This window comes from Mercenaria mercenaria, chromosome 5 (genome assembly GCF_021730395.1).
Source record: "Mercenaria mercenaria strain notata chromosome 5, MADL_Memer_1, whole genome shotgun sequence".
Lineage (NCBI taxonomy): Eukaryota > Metazoa > Mollusca > Bivalvia > Venerida > Veneridae > Mercenaria > Mercenaria mercenaria.
This window is the reverse complement of record NC_069365.1, coordinates 64,652,830-64,676,448: the sequence shown is the minus strand read 5'-3', so window position 1 is coordinate 64,676,448 and position 23,619 is coordinate 64,652,830. Positions and strand designations below refer to the sequence as shown.

Here is a 23,619-nt window from a genome sequence, read left to right as displayed (position 1 = left end):
CAAAAGCAAGAATAGCAAATTTTGGCCCTTTAAGGGGCCATAACTCTTGAACTCATGATGGGATCTGGGCAGTTTTCGAAAAGAACCGAGATATTATGCCAATAAAAGTTTTGTGCAAGTTTGATTAAAATCAATTGCAAAATGTGGTCTCTACCGTGTTCACAAGCCAACAATTGCAAATTTTGGCACTTTAAGGGGCCATAACTCTGGAACCCATGATGAGATCTGACCAGTTTTCAAAAAGCAACCGAGATTTATGCAAATAAAAGTTGTGTGCAAGTTTAATTAAAATCAATTGCAAAATGTGGTCTCTATTGTGTTCACAAGCCAAAAATAGCAAATTTCTGCCTTTTAAGGGGCCATAATTCTGGAACCCATGATGGGATCTGGCCAATTTTGGAAAGAAACTGAGATTTTAAGCTAATGCAATTTGTGTGCAAGTTTAATTAAAATTGATTGCAAAATTTGGTCTCTATCGTGTTCACAAGCCAAAAATAGCAAATTTTGGCCCTTTAAGGGGCCATAACTCTTGAACCCATAATGGGATCTGGCCAGTTTTCGAAAGGAACTGAGATACAATGCCAATACAAGTTTTGTGGTCTCTATCGTGTTCACAAAAAATTGTGGACAGACGATGGCGGATGGACGAAGGGCGATCACAAAAGCTCACCTTATCACTACGTGATAGGTGAGCTAAACAAGAGGACCATGATGGTCCTGAATCGCTCACCTATCCCCACATGACACAGTGTTGAACTGAGTATGAAGTCATTATTTGTATTATTTGACATAGTGACCTAGTTTTTGAGCACATGTGACCTAGATATCATCAAGATAAAAAATTCTGACCAATTTTCATGAAGATCCATTGAAAAATATGACCTCTAGAGAGATCACAAGGTTTTTCTATTATTTGACCTAATGACCTAGTTTTTAAAGGCACGTGACGCACTTTTGAACTTGACCTAGATATCATCAAGTGAACATTCTCACCAATTTTCATGAAGATCTCATGAAAAATATGGCCTCTAGAGAGGTCACAAGTTTTTCTATTTTCAACCTACTGACCTAGTTTTTGAACGCACACAACCCAGTTATGAACTTGACCTAGATATCATCAAGCTGAACACTCTCACCAATTTTCATGAAGATCCATTGAGAAATATGGCCTCTAGAGACATCACAAGGTTTTTCTATTTTTAGACCTACTGACCTAGTTTTTGATCGCATGTGACCCAGTTTCGAACTTGACCTAGATATCATCAAAATGAACATTCTGATCAATTTTCATGAAGATCTCTTGAAAAATATGGCCTCAAGAGAGGTCACAAGGTTTTTCTATTTTTAGATCTACCGACCTAGTTATTGACCGCACGTGACCCAGTTTTGAACTTGACTTAGATATCATCAAGGTGAACATTCTGACTGATTTTCATAAAGATCCCATGAAAAATATGGCCTCTAGAGAGGTCACAAAGTTTTTCTATTTTCAGACCTACTGACCTAGTTTTTGACCCCACGTGACCCAATTTCAAACTTGACCTAGATATCATCAAGGTGAACATTCTGACTAATTTTCATGAAGATCCATTGAGAAATATGGCCTCTAGAGAGGTCACAAGGTTTTTCTATTTTTAGACCTACTGACCTAGTTTTTGACCCCACGTGACCCACTTTCAAACTTGACCTAGATATCATCAAGGTGAACATTCTGACCAATTTTCATGAAGATCCATTGAGAAATATGGCCTCTAGAGAGGTCACAAGGTTTTTCTATTTTTAGACCTACTGGCCTAGTTTTTGACCCCACGTGACCCAGTTTCGAACTTGACCTAGATATCATCAAGGTGAACATTCTGACCAATTTTCATGAAGATCTCAAGAAAAATATGGCCTCTAGAGAGGTCACAAGGTTTTTCTATTTTTAGACCTACTGACCTAGTTTTTGACCGCATGTGACCCAGTTTCGAACTTGACCTAGATATTATCAAGATGAACATTCTGACCAACTTTCATAAAGATCCCATGAAAAATGTGACCTCTAGAGTGGTCACAAGCAAAAGTTTACGCACGCACGCACGCACGGACGGACGGACGGACGACGGACGACGGACGCCACGCGATCACAAAAGCTCACCTTGTCACTTTGTGACAGGTGAGCTAAAAACAAGAAAGTAGGTCAGTAGGTCAAGGTCACAGTCAAGTGACCCCTAATCCCTTGTGGTCATCAGGTAATTATAATTAAACAGTCTAGGAAATATGATCTGATAATTTTTGAAGTATTTATTCCTATATAACTCATATAACAAGAGACCCCCAGGGCAGGGCCTCCTTTCACCCCAGGGGCATAATCTGAACAATCTTGTTAGGGATCCACTAGGCAATGCTACATACCAAATATCAAAGGCCTAAGCCTTGAACTTTCAGACAAGAAGATTTTTTTCTCTCCCTATATATGTCTATGTTAAATTTGGGACCCCCAGGGCAGGGCCTCTTTTCACACCAGGGGCATAATTTGAACAACTTTGGTAGAGGACCACAAGGCAATGCAATATACCAAATATCAAAAGCCCAGGCCTTGCAGTTTCAGGCAAGAAGATTTTTAAAGTTTTTTCCTATATAAGTCTATGTAAAACTTGAAACCCCCAGGGACAGGGCCTTTTTTCACCCTAGAGTTATAATCTGAACAATTCTGGTAGAGAACCACAAGGCAAAGATACATTCCAAATATCAAAGGCCTAGGTCTTGTGGTTTTAGACAAGAAGATTTTTAAAGTTTTTTCCTATAAGTTAATGTATAACTTGTGAGCCCCGTGGCGGGGCCTCTTTTCACTTCAGGGGCATAATTTGAACAATCTTTATAGAGGACCATTAGATGATAACACATGCCAAATATCAAGGCTCTATGCCTTGCGGTTTTGGACAAGAAGATTTTTAAAGTTTTTCCTTTTGGTTGCCATGGAAACCAGAGTTCTGCATGGAATTTAATTCTTTGAACCCAAGGATCATTCCTGTGTTGTTTGGTGTAATTCTGCCCAGTGGTTTTCAAGAAGAAGAGATTTTTTTAGAAATTGTTGACAGACGCACGACCCCATGACGGACATCGAGTGGTCACAAAAGCTCGACATGAGCCTTTGGCTCAGGCGAGCTAAAAAGAGGTCTAAATGGGCCTGTGAAGCTTGCCTGAGGAGGGCTGCAACCTTTAGACCTTACTTCTGAGAAACTTGGGTGAATATGTATTGAGCAATTAATCTAAAGCTAAACATTGTTTGCTGTTGTAAAATAACTGGTAAGATATCTTATTGAGGTTTTATGAAAATCTTTCAAGTGGAGCAGACAATTAACTTCCAAGTGTTAACTTGACCTTGGCACAAGTGAACTTGGGTGTGTGCTCTGCATGACGTTTTGATGAAATTTGTTTGTTTGTATATGTATACGTTTATTTATAGTCACCTCGGTAACACATATGGGCGATTCCTGTAGAAAACTGTTAGCAATGTTAGTGTGAGAATAGTGCAAGATACAGAAGATGGTCAAATTTCAAAAACTTCCCTCGTTCCTTAACGTGTCAGGTGTAAAGCACTCATACACTGGATTCTTATCCTAATGTTAGTAATTTCTAGTTAGAGGAGTGGGGGATCAAACTCACAACCCCTAGTTTCATAGTCAGACTGTCTTACTTCTTGACCACTGCATTCCCTCTTTTGGTGAGATTAACAACTGGTGCTAGTTATATGAAAATCTTCCCAGTGGTCAATAAGATATAGAGGAGACATGAAGAGGAGATATTTAACCTTTAACCACCAAGTGTAACCTTGACCTTGGACCCTGTTACCTAGGTTTTGCACTCTGCATGTTGTCTTTGTAAGGTAAACAAATTATATTTGTTTAAACAAAAATTTTCTAGTGGTTTAGACAATACACACAAATGTATACAGCTGATATGAAGTTAAGCTATTTGACTCTTGACCTAAAAAATATGACTTTGACCTTATCCTTAGTGACCTGGATGTGTGCTCTGCAGTTCGTCCTGGTGAGGATAACAGTTAGGTCTCCCACATGTGGTGGGAGAGACATACTTATTTGGTGTGAACAGTCAGTCTAAATGTTTCCCAAGCAACTCCTCAGACACCAAACTTCAAACAGTGATTACTGCCAAGCCTAGAGGTGCATAGTGTCGGCATGTTCCAGCTCAAAGATTAACACTGGAGAAATGGTCCTTGACTTGTCAAATTCTATGTTTTTACTGCTCAGATATTACTACATAAATTTTCACAAAACCTTACAGAGTTATCACTGCAAAGCCTTAATATGCATACTGTCAGCATGTCCTGGTTCCAAGATTTTCAGTGGAGATATGACTCTTGATTTGTTGTAATTAACCTTGTCTGTGCAATTACTCCTATACCACCAGGAGGAATCACACCAAACTTCATACTAGAAGATGCTTTTGTAGAAAAGCGCATGTCTCCCCCAATGCATAGTCGTATAGGCAGGAAGTCAATGGGGGACTGAAGCAAAAGTCAAAGAGACACTGATGGTTGGCTGCAATAAGGATCATCTACTTGGCATGTCCAATCATCCCACTAAGTTTCAACGCTCTAGGCCTAGTGGTTCTTAAGTTATGAATTGGAAACCGTTTTCCATGTTCAGGCCCCTGTGACCTTGACCTTTGATCGAGTGACCCCAAAATCAATAGGGGTCATCTACTCTGCATGTGCAATCATCCTATGAAGTTTCAACATTCTGGATCAACTAGTTCTCAAGTTATTGATTGGGAAGTGTTTTCTATGTTCAGCCCCCTGTGACCTTGACCTTTGATGGAGTGACCCCAAAAACAATAGGGGTCATCTACTCTGTAAGTCCTATCACCCTGTGAAGTTTGGAGGTTCTAGGTCAAATTGTTCTCAAGTTATTGACAGGAAATGGATTTCCATGTTCTGTCTGCTGTAACCTTGACCTTTAATAGAGTGACCCCGAAATCAATACTCTGCATGTCAAATCATCCTATAAAGTTTCAACATTCTGGGTCTAGTGGTTCTCAAGTTACTCACTAGAAATGGTCTTTTATGTTCAGGCCCCTATGACCTTGACCTTTGATGGCGTGACCCCAAAAACAATAGGGGTCGTCTACTCCATAAGCCCTGAAGCCTTATGAAGTTTGGAGGTTCTAGGTCAAATGGTTCTCCACTTATTGATCGGAAATGAAGTGTGACAGACGGACGGACCCGGCAAAAACAATATGTCTCCCCTAGTGGGAGACATAAGTGATCACTGCCAAGCTTAGTTGCAGATATTCTGGTTCAGAGATTTTCATTTCAATTATGGCCTTTTGTCCATCTTTAGGGGTCATCTACTGTGTAAATCCTATCACCTTATGAAGTTTGAAGGTTCTAGGTCAAATGGTTCTCCAGTTATTGACAGGAATGCTGTGACCTTGACCTTTAATAAAATGACCCAAAATCAATAGGGGTCATCTACTCAGCATGTCCAATCATCTTGTGAAGTTTCAACATTCTGGGTCAATTGGTTCTCGAGTAACTGACCGGAAATGGTTTTCCATGTTCAGGCCCCTGTGACCTTGACCTTTAATAGAGTGACCCCAAAATTAATAGGGGTCATCTACTCAGTAAGTCCGATCATCCTATGAAGTTAGAACATTCTGGGTCAACTAGTTCTCAAGTTATTGATCAGAAATGGTTTTCCATGTTCAAACCCCTGTGACCTTGACCTTTAACAGAGTGATCCCAAAATCAATCAGGGTCATCTACTCTGCATGGCCAGTCATCCTATGAAGTTTCAACACTCTGGGTCAAGTGGTTCTCAAGTTACTGATCGGAAATGCTTTTCCATGTTCAGGCCCCTGTGACCTTGACCTTTGATGGAGTGACCCCAAAATCAATACTCTGCATGTCAAATCATCCTATAAAGTTTCAACATTCTGGGTCAAGTGGTTCTCAAGTTGCTCACTAGAAATGGTTTTATATGTTCAGGCCCCTGTGACCTTGACCTTTGATGAAGTGACCCCAAAAACAATAGGGGTCGTCTACTCCATAAGCCCTGACGCCCTATGAAGTTTGTAGGTTCTAGGTCAAATGGTTCTCCACTTATTGATCGGAAATGAAGTGTGACAGAGGGATGGACCGGGCAAAAACAATATGTCTCCCCTAGTGGGAGACATAAGTGATCACTGCCAAGCTTAGTTGCAGATATTCTGGTTCAGTGATTTTCATTTCAATTATGGCCTTTTGTCAAATTCAGTTATGTTTTGTCAACTTGTCTGACACCACTGTGCAGATTTCCACCAAACCTTTCAGGAGTTATAATTGCCAAGCCTAGTTATGCATATTTTCCAGTTCAATGGTTATGAGAAGAGTTATGGCCCTTGACTTTTTGTATTTTACAGTGTTTACAATACTGAAGGAGCATTGTGAAGCATAGTTGTACATATCATCAGTATGTTCCACTTTAATGATTTTCAGCCAAGTTATGACCCCTGATTTTCACAGTATGATGTCCGTGTTTTTCTCTTATACCACCAGATGGACTTAAACCAAACTTCACAGGAGTGATTGAAACAGAATTATGGTTATTAATTGTTCTTGCAATTTATCATTGTGTCAAGTTGTATTAAATTCCTTTCAGTGCAAAAATTTATTGGGGTAAAATTACATAACTAAAATAGTGAAAACAGGCACCCATTTCAAAGAAATAATCTTAATTAAATGTGAAATGAAATATTTTTTACCTTTGAAGGTGGAGGCTTGTGTTGCTGACCCAAATGCACCAAACCCTAGAAAACAAAAGTGATGTTTTGATGTAAACTACTGTGCAACTACTCCATCCTGCTTCCTAAATTTATCAAACAAAATGTTACTTAGAGTGTTAAGCTATTTCAAACCAGAGCTCTTCCAAGCAGGGCAATATATGCCAAAAGAATTATATCAAAGGAGGATGGAAGCAAAATCTAAAAGATTTTTTTTTCTGGTGGTGGTGGTGTGGGTGGGGGAAGCAAGGTGTGTGTGCAGTGGTGGTGACTGGATACTAAAGGGCAAGAAACTAAACACTTTTTTTCATTTTTTGGGTGGGGTGGGAGAGGGGTTAATTGGGGGAGGGGGGTGTAATGTAGATTGTTGCAGTCTGCACATCATCTCATCACCACCTGCCTATATTCCAAGTTTCAAGTCAATACCTTTAATATTTTTTAAGTCATGCTCTGGACACAAATTATGATGAACAGATTTGACCTTGACCTTTGACCTACCACCCTAGTTCATGCACTCTGCACATCGTCTCATCATCAACTACCTACTCCCCAAGTTTGAAGTCAATACCTTGAATGGTCAATAAGTTATGCTCCAAATTTGTGACCTTGACCTTTGACCTACAGAGCTGGCTCTGCACATCATATCATTGCGATCTACCTATCTGCCAAGTTTAAAGTCAATACCTTGAACTGTTATAAAATTATGCTCCAGACACAAATTATGACAGACTGACAGACGGAAAGGACAGACGCACCGGCCATCACATAACACGTCCTTTTTCTTAAAATGGGCATATAACTAGATGCCCACGGGCAACATGTCGAGCCCGCCAGCTGTCAAAAGGACTGGGAGTTGTACATGACACTCTTTGTCTCATTGAGGCAAACATTTATGCCAAATAAAAAAGAGATTGCAAAAAATTACAATATAAGTTATTTAAAGTAACAACAAAGAAACGTAAAAAAAAAAAAAAAAAAAAAATCTAAGTCCACACAAAAATCGATACCAGTAGAGATAGATCAAAATACACCTGAAAATTGGATGTAACATGCATGTTGTACTACAGAAAAGTGGTCTTGATTTTTCCCTACAACCAGTAATAAAAAAGTTACAAATATAAGCTATTTATAGTAACAACAAAGGAAAGTAATTCTAGGATCTTGCGCATGACACTCCGTCTCATGATGATGAACAATTGTGCCAAGTTACATCAAAATCCCTCTATGCATCAAAAAGAAATGCTCCAGACAAAGTCATTCTTGTATCTGACTTTTGACCTCTAAGTGTGACCTTGACCTTAGACCCGGTTCTTGCGCTGACACTCCGTCTCATGGTGGTGAACATTTGTGCCAAGTTACATTAAAATCCCTCCATGCCTGAAGAAGAAATGCTCCGGACAAAGTTGTCATTCTTGTATCCTTTGACCTCTGTGACCTTGACCTTAGACCTAGGGACCTGGTTCTTGCGCATGACACTCCATCTCGTGGTGGTGAACATTTGTGCCAAGTTATATCAAAATCCCTCCATGCATGAAGAAGAAATGCTCTGGACAATGTCATTTTTGAATTTGACCTTTGACCTGTAAGTGTGACCTTGACCTTTGAGATAGGAACCTGGGGTTTGCGCATGACACTCCATCTTACCGAGGTTAATATTCATACCAAATATAAACAAGATTGCTCCATGCATGTCAAAGTTATGGTCCGGACAAACAAATCCGGATGGACACACGGGCGCAAGCACATACACCGAACAGCAATTTGGACAACTATGTCTTCGCTTCCGCAAGCGGGCTTGACAAAAATGCACCATTGCATGTTATTTTGTATAATTGTAAACTGTATGTTTGTGGAAAATGCTTATTTTTTTTCAAATTTTCCTGATAAAATAGTACATGTACCTCTAAGCAGCTTCTAAATACATTATACAGGGATTTTGCCAGGACCGGACGATGAGTTCTAGAGAAGGACGGTGCACAAATAGTCTGAGTTTGAGCGAACAAAGTTTGACTGTATATAAATGACACTACATACAGCTGAAAGGTCAGAAAATTCAGATATGATGAAATGTAACCTTAATGATAAAATCTGTCCCTATAAAATAAGGAAATTTTACTATGTTTTTAGAGGTAAAATATTTATAGGTAACATATTATAATAAGAGGGCCCTGAAGGCCCTGTATCTTTCACCTGAACAGGGTGTTAACATTATTTTTAAGTCTGGTATTTTGGGTTTTTTCAGAATCTTCTTTTTATTCTTGGAGATAAATGAGAGTGCTGGAACCTTCCATGTTGCTTTAAAAAGGGAACTGTCTGAGGACAGGGCAAAACCTAAAGTAAGATCTTATTGACAAACTTTCCTGCATTTCTTAATAACAAAATATTACCAGTTTGGACATTTAACATTTGATGGATTTATCTTTTTTTCTGTAAATTATACCAAAATAAAAATTAAAGAAAGGATTCATATTCTTTGGATTAAATAAATTAAGTTTCAAACTGTTGTGAACTTTGGATTAAATAAATTAAGTTTCAAACTGTTGTGAACTTTGGATTAAATAAATTAAGTTTCAAACTGTTGTGAAATATTTAGCTCAATAGGGAGAACACAGATCTACGGATCATGGGGTCCTGAGTTTGAGCCCTGGTTGAGGTGTATGTTCTCCGTGACGATTTGATAAAAGACATTGTGTCTGAAATCAATCGTCCTCCACCTCTGATTCATGTGGGGAAGTTGGCAGTTACTTGTGTAGAAAAAGTGCTGGTACAGAATCCAGGAACACTGATTAGGTTAACTGCCTGCCATTACACAACTGAAATACTGGTGAAAAACGGCATTAAACCCAAAACAAAACAAACAAACAAATATTTTGGAATTTATAGCGATTGTATTCAAATTTGACTAGGACAGGATTTGAACTATTCTTGCATATTAGATTGAACTTTACAGCTAGTTATTATTTTTAAGGTATTTGAATTGTTACCTTTCATAATAAACTTTGTTACTGTTAATAGTTGCTGGTTTGTTTTTCTGTTACCTTTATTATTTTAAGAACAAGCAACAGATGTAACAAACTTCACCTAAATGTTATATTACTTATTTCAACTGCTTGGAAACTATTAAAGGAGCTTTCTAGACAAGCCTTTTGTTATTACTGCACATCTTGCCAAAGCCGTAACTGTTAAACCAAGCAAGGCACAATATGCGCAAGTTCATAGTTATACAGTCATGCCACTTTGGTAAAGATTTTTTCAAAAATATTACAGGAGTTATCTGGACAAACATTTCAACAGTATCCTATAATACAAAGCATTTGGGAAAATTTCAAAAGCCCATACCTCTTTAACTGGGCATGGTGAATTTTAATCCTGATACTATGCATAAGTTCACTTTATAAGAGAAATCATCCAGACGGGAATTTTGAGATGGACAGTACAACAAGGCCAGGATTATGTGCCACCCAACATTTTTCATGCAGCATAATAAATGTGTTGGGTTAAGTAAGTATCATATTACATAAATCTGGTATAATATATAATTTTATGAAAATACAGTAGAACTGTTGCTTTAATCTCAAAATTGACATACCAGTTGTGGATGCACCAAACCCTGCAGAGGGTTGAAAATTACTGAATCCTGTAACTGGAGGTGCTCCTGATGTTGGTTGTGGTTGCTGTGTCCGAGTAAGGGCTGTAGCCATGGCAACAGCTGCTGCATTGTTGACACCGGGAAATGGCGGCTGGCCATACATATCTGTGTGGCTCTTGGTTTCGACTTTCACTGGAGCCTTTTTCTGACGCTCAAAAATATTGCGATTATCACCATGGAAAACTTTCCTATAGTTTAGGTAGTGGTCTTTTTGAGTCTGAATAGGAAATTTTGTAAATAAAATCAATGCATTCATTTGAAAAAATGATTATATTTTCTTCACATACATATACAGTAAGGCATACCAGCTATTGATATAAACAGAAAAGTAGTTTTAAGATTTTTTTTTCCATTTTCAGCTCTAGTCGCTCCTCAGTACAGTCAATAATGAACCTTTTTAACAAATTTGGGAAAGGTCTATACAAGGTCTATACAGACAAAGTTTGGTGAAGATTAATCACACAGTTCATTTAATGGTTTTTCCTATTTTTAGCAGACAGACCATTAATGCAGTCAAGCAGAACTTTTAAACAAGAGGGTCATAATGACCCTGGATCGTTCCCCTGAGTAATGTTGCCTAAATGTCATCAATAACAAGAAAGTAGGTCAGAAGGTAAAATAAAGCATAGTTTATCTTTTGACTGAATTCTCTTCAATTTATTAAATTACTGCCTATTACAGTCATAATATGTTATAATCAAATCAATTCAGTAGAAACAGAGATAGAGTGAAAGTGCACTCAAATTTTAACCTGAAATTCTAAGTAACAAGAGCCATGTTAGACATGGCCAATCCCCCCGCCGGGCATATTATAACTGAAGGCTAAAGTTCCTGGCAAGTTAGTGTCTGAAAGTATTAATTTTGGGGAAAGCTTTGAAGAACCATTTAGTTGTGGTCCGCATCAGGGGTTTTAAAGATGTGGAAGAAAGAATAAGTCAGTGGTGAGGTGGTTTACTGCTAAATTTTATTAATTTTCATGAACAGTAAAGCTATGATGTTTTTCTATATGGCTACTGTAAAAAGAAGGAATGGAAAGCTAACAGGGAACACTAGTGCCAGAATGTCACAATATATGCCCATCACAGCAAATCTGTTTACTCTACCACCTGTATTTGCAAATGGAATCTTAATTTTGTGGTTGTTTAGTAATCATTGTAAGTCTTTTGTTTTTCTAAATCCACAAAAAAACTCCTTACCAGGTAGAGATATCAAAAAATACACCTAAAATTGGAAAGTAACATCCATGTTGTATCACAGAAAAGTGGTCTTGTTTTTTGCCTACGGTCAATTATAAAAATGTTACAAAATAAGTTATTTATAGTAACAACTAAGGATGTTAATCTTAACAAGAGGGCCATGATGGCCCTATATCGCTCACCTGTTATCACTGCACTTGAGGACAAGAAGGTCCTCAGAAAAAATATCTAAGTCCAAAGGACAGGAACAACAAAGGGAAGAAATTTAACCAAAAAGAAAAAAAAATTCTTACAAGGTACAGATATGTCAAAATACACCTAAAAATTGGAGGTACCATCTATGTTGTACCACAGAAAAGTGGTCTCGGTTTTTCCTTACGGCCAATAATAAAAAAGTTACTAAAAATAAGCTATTTATAGTAACGTAAAAGGGAAGTAATTAAAAAAAAAATTATTGTAAGTGAACAAAAGAAGGATCTGCCAAATAAATCTGTTGACATATATGCAATTTCAGATCATTATCTTCATTAGTTACGAAGATATACTCGTTTTAATTTGAAATAAAGGGAGGTAATTTGACATAAAATCAGTCCATAGTTATCTACCCTGATTGGCTCAGTCCAACTAAAGACAATAATGAAATTTCAAATAAGTCCTATAAGTACTTACTGATATAAATCCATTTTGATTACAATCAGGGGAGGTAATCAGATATAAAATAACTCTGGAACCTACGATTGGATCTGATTTGTCATGGAATCCAAGATTTATTGTTGTTGAAGATATTTTGGAAGTTTGTATCAAATAAAACCATAAATGAAGTATCTATATGGCTGCAAAACCCAAAAAAGGCAATTTTGGACCTTTAAGGGGCCATAACTCTGGGACCCATGATGGAATCTGGCCAGTTCAAGAAAGGAACCAAGATCTTGTGGTAATACAAGTTGTGTGCAAGTTTGGTTAAAATCAAATCATAAATGAAGCTGCTATTGTGCAGACAAGGTCAAAATAGCTAATTTTGGCTCTTTCAGGGGCCATAACTCTGGAACCTATTACGGGATCTGGCCGGTTTAAAAAAGGAACCGAGACCTTATGGTGACAAGTTTTGTGCAAGTCTGATTAAATTCAAATTATAAATGAAGCTGCTATTGTGCAGACAAGGTCAAAATAGCTAATTTTGGCCCTTTCAGGGGCCATAACTCTGGAACCCATAATGGAATTTCGCCAGTTGAAGAAAGGAACCAAGATCTTATGGTGATACAAGTTGTGTGCAAGTTTGGTTAAAACAAGTGAATGAAGTATTGCCATGCAATACAAAGTCCCCTACTGGAAGGCACCTAATTTTCTCTACTGCAGTATAACATAATGAACTGATATCTGTCAATGATGTATAAACAATATTGTACTACATATACAATATGTTATAACAACACACTTGGATTAAAATGTGCATATATAAAAACCCACAGTTGTTTTCATATTGAATTTTTTTGGCTGATTATAAAAATGTTATCATGTAAGTTATTTATAGTAACAACAAAGGGAAATTAATCTTTAAAAAAAAAAAAAAAAAAAAAAAAAAAAAATCTATATAATATAAGTCCACAAGAAACCCTTTACCAGGTAGAGATAGGTCAAAATACACCTAAAAATTGGATGTAACATGCATGCTGTACCACAGAAAAGTGGTCTCGATTTTTCTCTACCGCCAGTAATAAAAAAGTTACAATAAAATCTATTTATAGTAACAACAAAGGGACGTAATTCTAAAAACAAGGGTGCCTCATGGTGGTGAACATTTGTTCCAAGTTACATCAAAATCCCTCCATGCATGAAGAAGAAAATGTTCCGTACAAAGTCATTCTTGAATTTGACCTTTGACCTCTAAATATGACCTTGACCTTAGACCTAGGGACCTGGTTCTTGCGCATGACATGTTGTCTCATCCAGGGGAATAATTGTGCCAACTGATATCTAAATCCTGCTTTGCATGACAAAGTTATAGACCGGACAGGAAAAAAATCCTCTTGACCTTTGATCTCAAAGTGTGACCTTGACCTTTAAGTTAGGGTACTGGGTGTTGCGCATGACACGTCGTCTCATCATGGGAAACATTTGTGCCAAGTAATATTAAAATCCCTCATGGATAGCACAGAGTTTGGACAGGACAGGAAAAAAACTCTGTTGACCTTTGACCCCCAATTGTGACCTTGACCTTTGAGCTAGGGTCTGGGATTTGCGCATGACACGTCGTCTCATCATGGGGAACACTTGTGCTAAGTGATATTAAAATTCCTTAACTGAATGTCAGAGTTATGGACCGGACACGAAACAGACCCTGTTCATGCTATGTTAACATTTGACTGTTTAGTGTGACCTTGACCTTTGAGCTAGGGGTTTGAAAGTTGTGCATGACACATCGTCTTATTATGAGGTACATTTTGCCAAGTAATATTAAAATCCCTTCAAGATGGGAGAGTTATGGACCGGACAGGAAAAAAGCCTGTTGACCTTTGACCTCCAATGTGACCTTGACCTTTAAGCTAGGGGTCCAGGTTTTGCGCATGACACGTCGCTCCTCATGGGGAACATTGTGCCAAGTAATATTAAAATCTCTTCATGATGGAGAGTTATGGACCGGACAGGAAAAAAGCCCTGTTGACCTTTGACCTCCAATTGTGACCTTGACCTTTGAGCTAGGGGTCCGGGATTTGCGCATGACACATCATCTCATCATGGGGAACATTTGTGCCAAGTAATACTAAAATCCTTCAAGGATGGGAGAGTTGTGACCGGACAGGAAAAAAGCCCTGTTGACCTTTGACCTCCAATTGTGACCTTGACCTTTGAGCTAGGGGTCCGGGTTTTGCGCATGACACGTCGTCTCATCATGGGGAACATTTGTGCCAAGTAATATTAAAATCCCTTCATGGATGACAGAGTTATGGACCGGACACGAAACTGCGGACGGACGGACGGACAGGACAGACGGACGGACGGAATGACGGAAAAGTGCATTCCTATAGTCCCCGAAACTGGTTTTCAACCAGTAGGGGACTAAGAAAATCATAAATGAAGCTGCTATTGTGCAGACAAGGTCAAAATAGCTAAGTTTGTCCCTTTCAGGGGCCATAACTCTGGAGCCCATAATGCGATCTGGCTGGTTCAAGAAAGGAACCAAGATCTTATTGTGACACAAGTTTTGTGCAAGTTTGATTAAATTCAAATCATAAATGAAGCTGCTATTGTGCAGACAAGGTCAAAATAGCTAATTTTGGCCCTTTCAGGGGCCATAACTCTGGAACCCATAATGTGATCTAGGCAGTTCAAGAAAGGAACCAAGATCTTATGGCGATACAAGTTGTGTGCAAGTTTGGTTAAAACAAGTGAATGAAGTATTGCCATGCAATACAAAGTCCCCTACTGGAAGGCACCTAATTTTCTCTACTGCAGTATAACATAATGAACTGATATCTGTCAATGATGTATAAACAATATTGTACTATATATACAATATGTTATAACAAAACACTTGGATTAAAATTTATATATATAAAAACCTATAGTTGTTTTCATATTGAATTTTTTTGGTTGATTATAAAAATGTTATCATGTAAGTTATTTATAGTAACAACAAAGGGAAATTAATCTTTTAAAAAAAAAAAAAAAAAAAAAAAAAAATCTATATAATATAAGTCCACAAGAAACTCTTTACCAGGTAGAGATAGGTCAAAATACACCTAAAAATTGGATGTAACATGCATGCTGTACCACAGAAAAGTGGTCTCGATTTTTCCCTACCGCCATTAATAAAAAAGTTACAATAAAATCTATTTATAGTAACAACAAAGGGACTAATTCTAAAAACAAGGGTGCCTCATGGTGGTGAACATTTGGTCCAATGTTACATCAAAATCCCTCCATGCATGAAGAAGAAATGTTCCGTACAAAGTCATTCTTGAATTTGACCTTTGACCTCTAAATATGACCTTGACCTTAGACCTAGGGACCTGGTTCTTGCGCATGACATGTTGTCTCATCCAGGGGAATAATTGTGCCAACTGATATCTAAATCCTGCTTTGCATGACAAAGTTATAGACCGACAGGAAAAAAATCCTCTTGACCTTTGATCTCAAAGTGTGACCTTGACCTTTAAGCTAGGGTACTGGGTGTTGCGCATGACACGTAACGTCTCATCATGGGAAACATTTATGCCAAGTAATATTGTAATCCCTCGATGGATAACAGAGTTCTGGATCGGACAGGGAAAAAACCATATTGACCTTTGACCCCCAATTGTGACCTTGACCTTTGAGCTAGGGTCTGGGATTTGCGCACGAACACGTCGTCTCATCATGGGGAACACTTGTGCTAAGTGATATTAAAATTCCTTACGAATGTCAGAGTTATGGACCGGACACGAAACAGACCCTGTTCATGCTATGTTAACATTTGACTGCTAAGTGTGACCTTGACCTTTGAGCTAGGGGTTTGAAAGTTGTGCATGACACATCGTCTTATTATGAGGTACATTTGTGCCAAGTAATATTAAAATCCCTTCATAGATGGGAGAGTTATGGACCGGACAGGAAAAAAGCCCTGTTGACCTTTGACCTCCAACTGTGACCTTGACCTTCGAGCTAGGGGTCCGGGTTTTGCGCATGACACGTCGTCTCATCATGGGGAACATTTATGCCAAGTAATATTAAAATCCCTTCATGGATGGGAGAGTTATGGACCGGACAGGAAAAAAGCCCTGTTGACCTTTGACCTCCAATTGTGACCTTGACCTTTGAGCTAGGGGTCCGGGTTTTGCGCATGACACGTCGTCTCAACATGGGGAACATTTGTGCCAAGTAATATTAAAATCCCTTCATGGATGACAGAGTTATGGACCGGACACGAAATTGCGGACGGACGGACAGACGGACGGACGGACAGATGGACGGACGGACAGACGGAATGACGGAAAAGTACATTCCTATAGTCCCCGAAACTGGTTTTCAACCAGTAGGGGACTAATAAAATCATAAATGAAACCACTATCGTGCAGACACGAAATTGTTGAAGCACGGACGGATGGACGGACTGACGACGGACGAAGGGTGATCACAAAAGCTCACCTTGTCACTATGTGACAGGTGAGCTAAAAAAAAAAAAAAAAAAAAAAAAAAATTGTAAGTCCACACAAAAATCTTTACCAGGTAGAGATAGGTCAAAATACACCTCAAAACTGGATGTTGCATGCATGTTGTACTACAGAAAAGTGGTCTCGATTTTTCCCTACGACTAGTAATGAAAAAGTTACAATAAAAGCTATTTAAAGTAACAACAAAGGGAGGTAATTCTAAAGAAGGGAACTGCGCATGACACTTTGTCTCATGATGGTGTATAATTGTGCCAAGTTACATCAAAATCCCTCCATGCATGAAGAAGAAATGCTTCGGACAAAGTCATTCTTGTATCTGACCTTTGGCCTCTAAGTGTGACCTTGACCGTAGACCTAGGGACCTGGATCTTGCGCATGACACTCTGTCTCGTGGTGGTGAACATTTGTGCCAAGTTATATCAAAATCCCTCGATGCATGAAGAAGAAATGCTCCGGACAAGGTTTTCATTCTTGTGTCCTTTGACCTCTAAGTGTGACCTTGACCTTAGACCTAGGGACCTGGTTCTTGTGCATGACACTCTGCCACGTGGTGGTGAACATTTATGCCAACATATATCAAAATCCCTCCAAGCATGAAAAAGATATGCTCCGGACAAATTTTTTAAAGAAAATATGATAAGGGGAATAACTCAAAAAATAGGCAAGGCAGAGTTATTGTTCTTGCACAATGCACTTCCTCCCAATGTGTTCTATCAGTGTATGAAGTTTGAAGAAAATCCCTCCAGTACTTTTGGAGTTATGCTCCGGACAAAATGTTTTAAGAAAATAAGATAAAGGGGAATAACTCAAAAAATAGGCAAGGTAGAGTTATTGTTCTTGCACACTGCACTTCCTCCCAATGTGTTCTATCAGTGTATAAAGTTTGAAGAAAATCCCTCCAGTACTTTTGGATTTATGCTCCGGACAAATTTTTTTCAGAAAATAAGATGAAGGGGAATAACTCAAACAAGAGGACCATGATGGTCCTGAATCGCTCACCTGCCCCCACATGAACTGAGTATGACATCGTTTTTTTTCTCTATTATTTGACATAGTGACCTAGTTTTGAGCTCATGTGACCTACTTCTGAACTTGACCTAGATATCATCAAGATAAAAATTCTGACCAATTTTCATGAAGATCCATTGAAAAATATGGCCTCTAGAGAGGTCAAAAGGTCTTTCTATGTTGAGACCTAGTGACCTAGTTTTTGACCGCAGCTGACTCGGTTTCAAACTTGACCTAGATATCATCAAGATGAACATTCAGACCAACTGTCATGCAGATCCCATGAAAACTATTGCCTCTAGAGTGGTCACAAGGTTTTTCTATTATCTGACCTACTGATCTAGTTTTTGACCGCATGCGACCCAGTTTACAACTTGGCCTGGATATTATCAAGATGAACATTCTGACCAATTTTCATGCAGATCCCATGAAAAATATGGCCTCTACAGAGGTCACAATGTTTTTCTACTATTTGACTAACTGACCTAGTTTTTGACCGCACGTGACCCAGTTTCAAACTTGACCTACATATCATCAAGATGAACATTCTGACCAATTTTCATACAGATCCCTTGAAAAATATGGCCTAGATATTATCAAGATGAACATTCTGACCAATTTTCATGCAGATCCCATGAAAAATATGGCCTCTACAGAGGTCACAAGGTTTTTCTACTATTTGACTTACTGACCTAGTTTTTGACCGCACGTGACCCAGTTTCAAACTTGACCTACATATCATCAAGATGAACATTCTGACCAATTTTCATACAGATCCCTTGAAAAATATGACCTCCAGGGAGGTCACAAGAATTTTCTATTTTTAGATCTACTGACCTAGTTTTGGAATGCAGTTGACCCAGTTTCGAACTTTACCTAGATATCATCAAGATGAACAATCAGACCAACTTTCACGCAGATCCCATGAAAACTATGGCCTCTAGAGTGGTCACAAGGTTTTTCTATTATTTGACCTACTGACCTAGTTTTGGATCGGACGTCACCCAGTTTCGAACTTGACCTAAATATCATCAAGATGAACATTCTGACCAATTTTCATGCAGATCCCATGAACAAGAGGACCATGATGGTCCTGAATCGCTCACCTCTTCCCACATGACCCAGTTTTGAGTATGACGTCATTTTTTCTATAATTTGACATAGTGACCTAGTTTTTGAGCTCATGTGACCCAGTTTAGAACTTGACCTAGATATTATCAAGATAAAAATTCTGACCCATTTTCATGAAGACCCATTGAAAAATATGGTCTCTAGAGAGGTCATAAGGTTTTTCTGTTATTTGACCTATTGACCTAGTTTTCGAAGGTATGTGACCCTGTTTTGAACTTTATCTAGATATCATCAAGGTGAACATTCTCAATAATTTTCATGAAGATCTCATGAAAAATATGGCCTCTAGAGAGGTCACAAGGTTTTTCTATTTATATACCTACTGGCCTAGTTTTTAACAGCACGTGACCCAGTTTTGAACTTGACCTAGATATCATCAAGGTGAACATTCAGATCAATTTTCATGAAGATCCATTGAAAAATATGGCCTCTAGAGAGGTCAAAAGATTTTAATAATTTTAGACCTACTGACCTAGTTTTTGAACTCAGTTGACCCAGTTTCAAACTTGACCTAGATATCAAGATGAACATTCAGACCAACTTTCATACAGATCCCATGAAAAGTATGGCCTCTAGAGAGGTCACAATTTTTTATTATTTGACCTACTGACCTAGTTTTTGAAGGCACCTGACCCAGTTTCAAATCTGGCCTAGATATCATCAAGGTGAACATTCTGACCAATTTTTATGGAGATCCATTCACAAGTATGGCCTCTAGAGAGGTCACAAGGTTTTTCTATTTTTAGACCTATTGACCTAGTTTTTGACCGCATATGACCCAGTTTCGAACTTGACCTAGATATCATCAAGATGAACATTCAGACCAATTTTCATACAGATCCCATGAAAAATATGGCCTTTAGAGAGGTCATAAGGTTTTTCTATTATTTGACCTACTGACCTAGTTTTAAATGGCATGTGACCCAGTTTCGAACTCGACCTAGATATCATCAAGGTGAACGTTCTGACCAATTTTCATGAAGATCTTGTGAAATATATGGCCTGTAGAGAGGTCACAATGTTTTTCTATTTTTAGACCTACTGACCTAGTTTTTGACGGCACGTGACCCAGTTTCAAACTTGCCCTAGATATCATCAAGGTGAACATTCTGACCAATTTTCATGAAGATCTTGTGAAATATATGGCCTGTAGAGAGGTCACAAGGTTTTTCTATTTTTAGACCTACTGACCTTGTTTTTGATGGCACGTGACCCAGTTTGGAACCTGACCTAGATATCATCAAGGTGAACATTCTGACCAATTTTCATGAAGATCTTGTGAAATATATGGCCTCTAGAGAGGTCACAAGGTTTTTCTATTTTTAGACCTACTGACCTAGTTTTTGATGGCACCTGACCCAGTTTCGAACTTGACCTAGATATTATCAAGATGAACATTCTGACCAATTTTCATGAAGATCTTATGAAATATATGGCCTCTAGAGAGGTCACAAGGTTTTTCTATTTTTAGACCTACTGAACTAGTTTTTGACGGCACGTGACCCAGTTTCGAACTTGACCTAGATATCATTAAGATGAACATTCTGACCAACTTTCATAAAGATCCCATGAAAAATGTGACCTCTAGAGTGGTGACAAGCAAAAGTTTACGGACGCTACGACAGATGCACGGACGGACGACTGACACCACGTGATCACAAAAGCTCACCTTGTCACTTTGTGACAGGTGAGCTAAAAATATGACCTCTAGAGAGGTCACAAGGATTTTCTATTATTTGACCTACTGACCTAGTTTTTGACCACAGTTGACCCGGTTTCAAACTTGACCTAGATATCATCAAGATGAACATTCTGATCAATTTTCATGCAGATCCAATGAAAAATATGGCCTCTAGAGAGGTCAAAAGATTTTAATAATTTTAGACCTACTGACCTAGTTTTTGAACGCAGTTGACCCAGTTTCAAACTTGACCTAGATATCATCAAGATGAACATTCAGACCAACTTTCATACAGATCCCATGAAAAGTATGGCCTCTAGAGAGGTCACAAGGTTTTTTTATTATTTGACCTACTGACCTAGTTTTTGAAGGCACCTGACCCAGTTTCAAATCTGGCCTAGATATCATTAAAGGTGAACATTCTGACCAATTTTTATGGAGATCCATTCACAAGTATGGCCTCTAGAGAGGTCACAAGGTTTTTCTATTTTTAGACCTACTGACCTAGTTTTTGACCGCACATGACCCAGTTTCGAACTTGACCTAGATATCATCAAGATGAACATTCAGACCAATTTTCATACAGATCCCATGAATAATATGGCCTTTAGAGAGGTCATAAGGTTTTTCTATTATTTGACCTACTGACCTAGTTTTAAATGGCACGTGACCCAGTTTCGAACTTGACCTAGATATCATCAAGGTGAACGTTCTGACCAATTTTCATGAAGATCTTGTGAAATATATGGCCTCTAGAGAGGTCACAATGTTTTTCTATTTTTAGACCTACTGACCTAGTTTTTGACAGCATGTGATCCAGTTTCGAACTTGACCTAGATATCATCAAGGTTAACATTCTGACCAATTTTCATGAAGATCTTGTGAAATATATGGCCTCTAGAGAGGTCACAAGGTTTTTCTATTTTTAGACCTACTGACCTAGTTTTTGACCGCACGTGACCCAGTTTCGAACTTGACCTAGATATCATCAAGGTGAACATTCTGACCAATTTTCATGAAGATCTTGTGAAATATATGGCCTCTAGAGAGGTCACAATGTTTTTCTATTTTTAGACCTACTGACCTAGTTTTTGATGGCATCTGACCCAGTTTCGAACTTGACCTAGATATTATCAAAGTGAACATTCTGACCAATTTTCATGAAGATCTTGTGAAATATATGGCCTCTAGAGAGGTCACAAGGTTTTTCTATTTTTAGACCTACTGACCTAGTTTTCGATGGCACGTGACCCAGTTTCGAACTTGACCTAGATATCATCAAGATGAACATTCTGACCAACTTTCATAAAGATCCCATGAAAAATGTGACCTCTAGAGTGGTGACAAGCAAAAGTTTACGGACGCACGCACGGACGGACGATGGACACCGCTTGATCACAAAAGCTCACCTTGTCACTTTGTGACAGGTGAGCTAAAAATATGACCTCTAGAGAGGTCACAAGGATTTTCTATTATTTGACCTACTTACCTAGTTTTTGACCACAGTTAACCCGGTTTCAAACTTCACCTAGATATCATCAAGATGAACATTCTGATCAATTTTCATGCAGATCCAATGAAAAATACGGCCTCTACAGAGGTCACAAGGTTTTTCTATTATTTGACCTACTGACCTAGTTTTGGACCGGACATGACCCAGTTTCGAACTTGACCTAGATATCATCAAGATGAACATTCTGACCAATTATCATGAAGATCTTATGAAAAATGTGGCCTCTATAGAGGTCACAAGGTTTTTCTATTTTTAGACCTACTGACCTAGTTTTTGACCGCACGTGACCCAGTTTCAAACTTGACCTAGATATCATCAAGGTGAACATTCTGACCAATTTTCATAAAGATCCCATGAAAAATGTGTCCTCTAGAGTGGTCACAAGCAAAAGTTTACGCACGGACGGACGCACGCACGGACGACGGACGCTGTGCGATCACAAAAGCTCACCTTGTCACTTTGTGACAGGTGAGCTAAAAAAAGGCAAGGTAGAGTTATTGTTCTTGCACACTGCACTTCCTCCCAATGTGTTCTATCAGTGTATGAAGTTTGAAGAAAATCCCTCCAGTACTTTTGGAGTTATGCTCCGGACAAAGATTGTTGCGGACGGACGCACGGACGGAGAGCATTTCTAATATCCCCTTCGCCTTCGGCGGGGGGATAAAAAAGGAGGGATAATTCATGAAATATTGGTGCAAGATTTCTGACCCTTATAATTAAGATGATGAGGAACAACTATTTTCAGTTTGAAGAAAATCCATCAACATGATCAAGTAATAAAAGAGATAAAGTGAGTGCTTCAAAACTTTAACCAAAGTGTGGACGCAGCCGCCGACACTAGGTAGAGTAGGATAGCTCTCTATGTACTTCATATACTGTGAAATCATTTAATTTCGTGGGCATGAAATTTCATGGTTTTGGTCAAAACGGCAATTTCGTGGGGATATGAATTCATGGATTTCAACTTTTGAACATAAAATGAATGGGAAATTTACTTGTTCGTTGGGATTAAATTTCGTGGATTGACTCAACCACGAAATCCACGAAAATTAGTCCCCCACGAATATTAATGATTTCACAGTAGTCGAGTTAAAAATTATATATGTAAATGGAAAATACCTTGACAGCCTCATGAATGTGTTGTAACTGTGCAGCCATGGCAACAAAGGCTTCATGAAGTTTTCTCAACAACAGTATCAACTCTGAAAATATAAATTCTCATAAAATAAGTCTGTATAAAAGCGCCATATTAGGCCAGTTTCTGAGATAAATTCTGGACCTAAAATAACATTTACTAACTATATAAATCTTGTTACTGTAAGTACAGTATAGACTGTCTGAGCGACCCCCTTAAATAAAAGACTCCCTGTCTTATGCAACTTGTTTCATGTTTTATGACATCACAGGTCTTAATTGCATTTTATTAAGGACAATTATCGATTTTAACTCATTTCTTTATAATCTTCATGAATGTGTAGGTATTTTAGTGTTTTAATGTGTTGTGTATTGATGATTTTTAACAGATT

The 23,619-nt window shown here is 38.4% G+C and overlaps 1 protein-coding gene across 3 annotated transcripts in view; it reads right to left on the bottom strand.

The window, feature by feature from the left end:
• Positions 1 to 23,619, bottom strand: part of LOC123557429 (nucleoporin p58/p45-like) — a 57,586-nt gene that overhangs the window by 1,293 nt on the left and 32,674 nt on the right. For all 3 annotated transcript variants that reach the window (XM_045348873.2, XM_045348874.2, XM_045348875.2), the window contains 3 exons: positions 23,213 to 23,295; positions 10,355 to 10,631; positions 6,748 to 6,792 (listed from right to left, as the gene is read on the bottom strand). In XM_045348873.2, the coding sequence (XP_045204808.2) occupies positions 6,748 to 6,792; positions 10,355 to 10,631; positions 23,213 to 23,295 (405 nt within the window). The remainder of the gene's footprint in view (positions 1 to 6,747; positions 6,793 to 10,354; positions 10,632 to 23,212; positions 23,296 to 23,619) is intronic.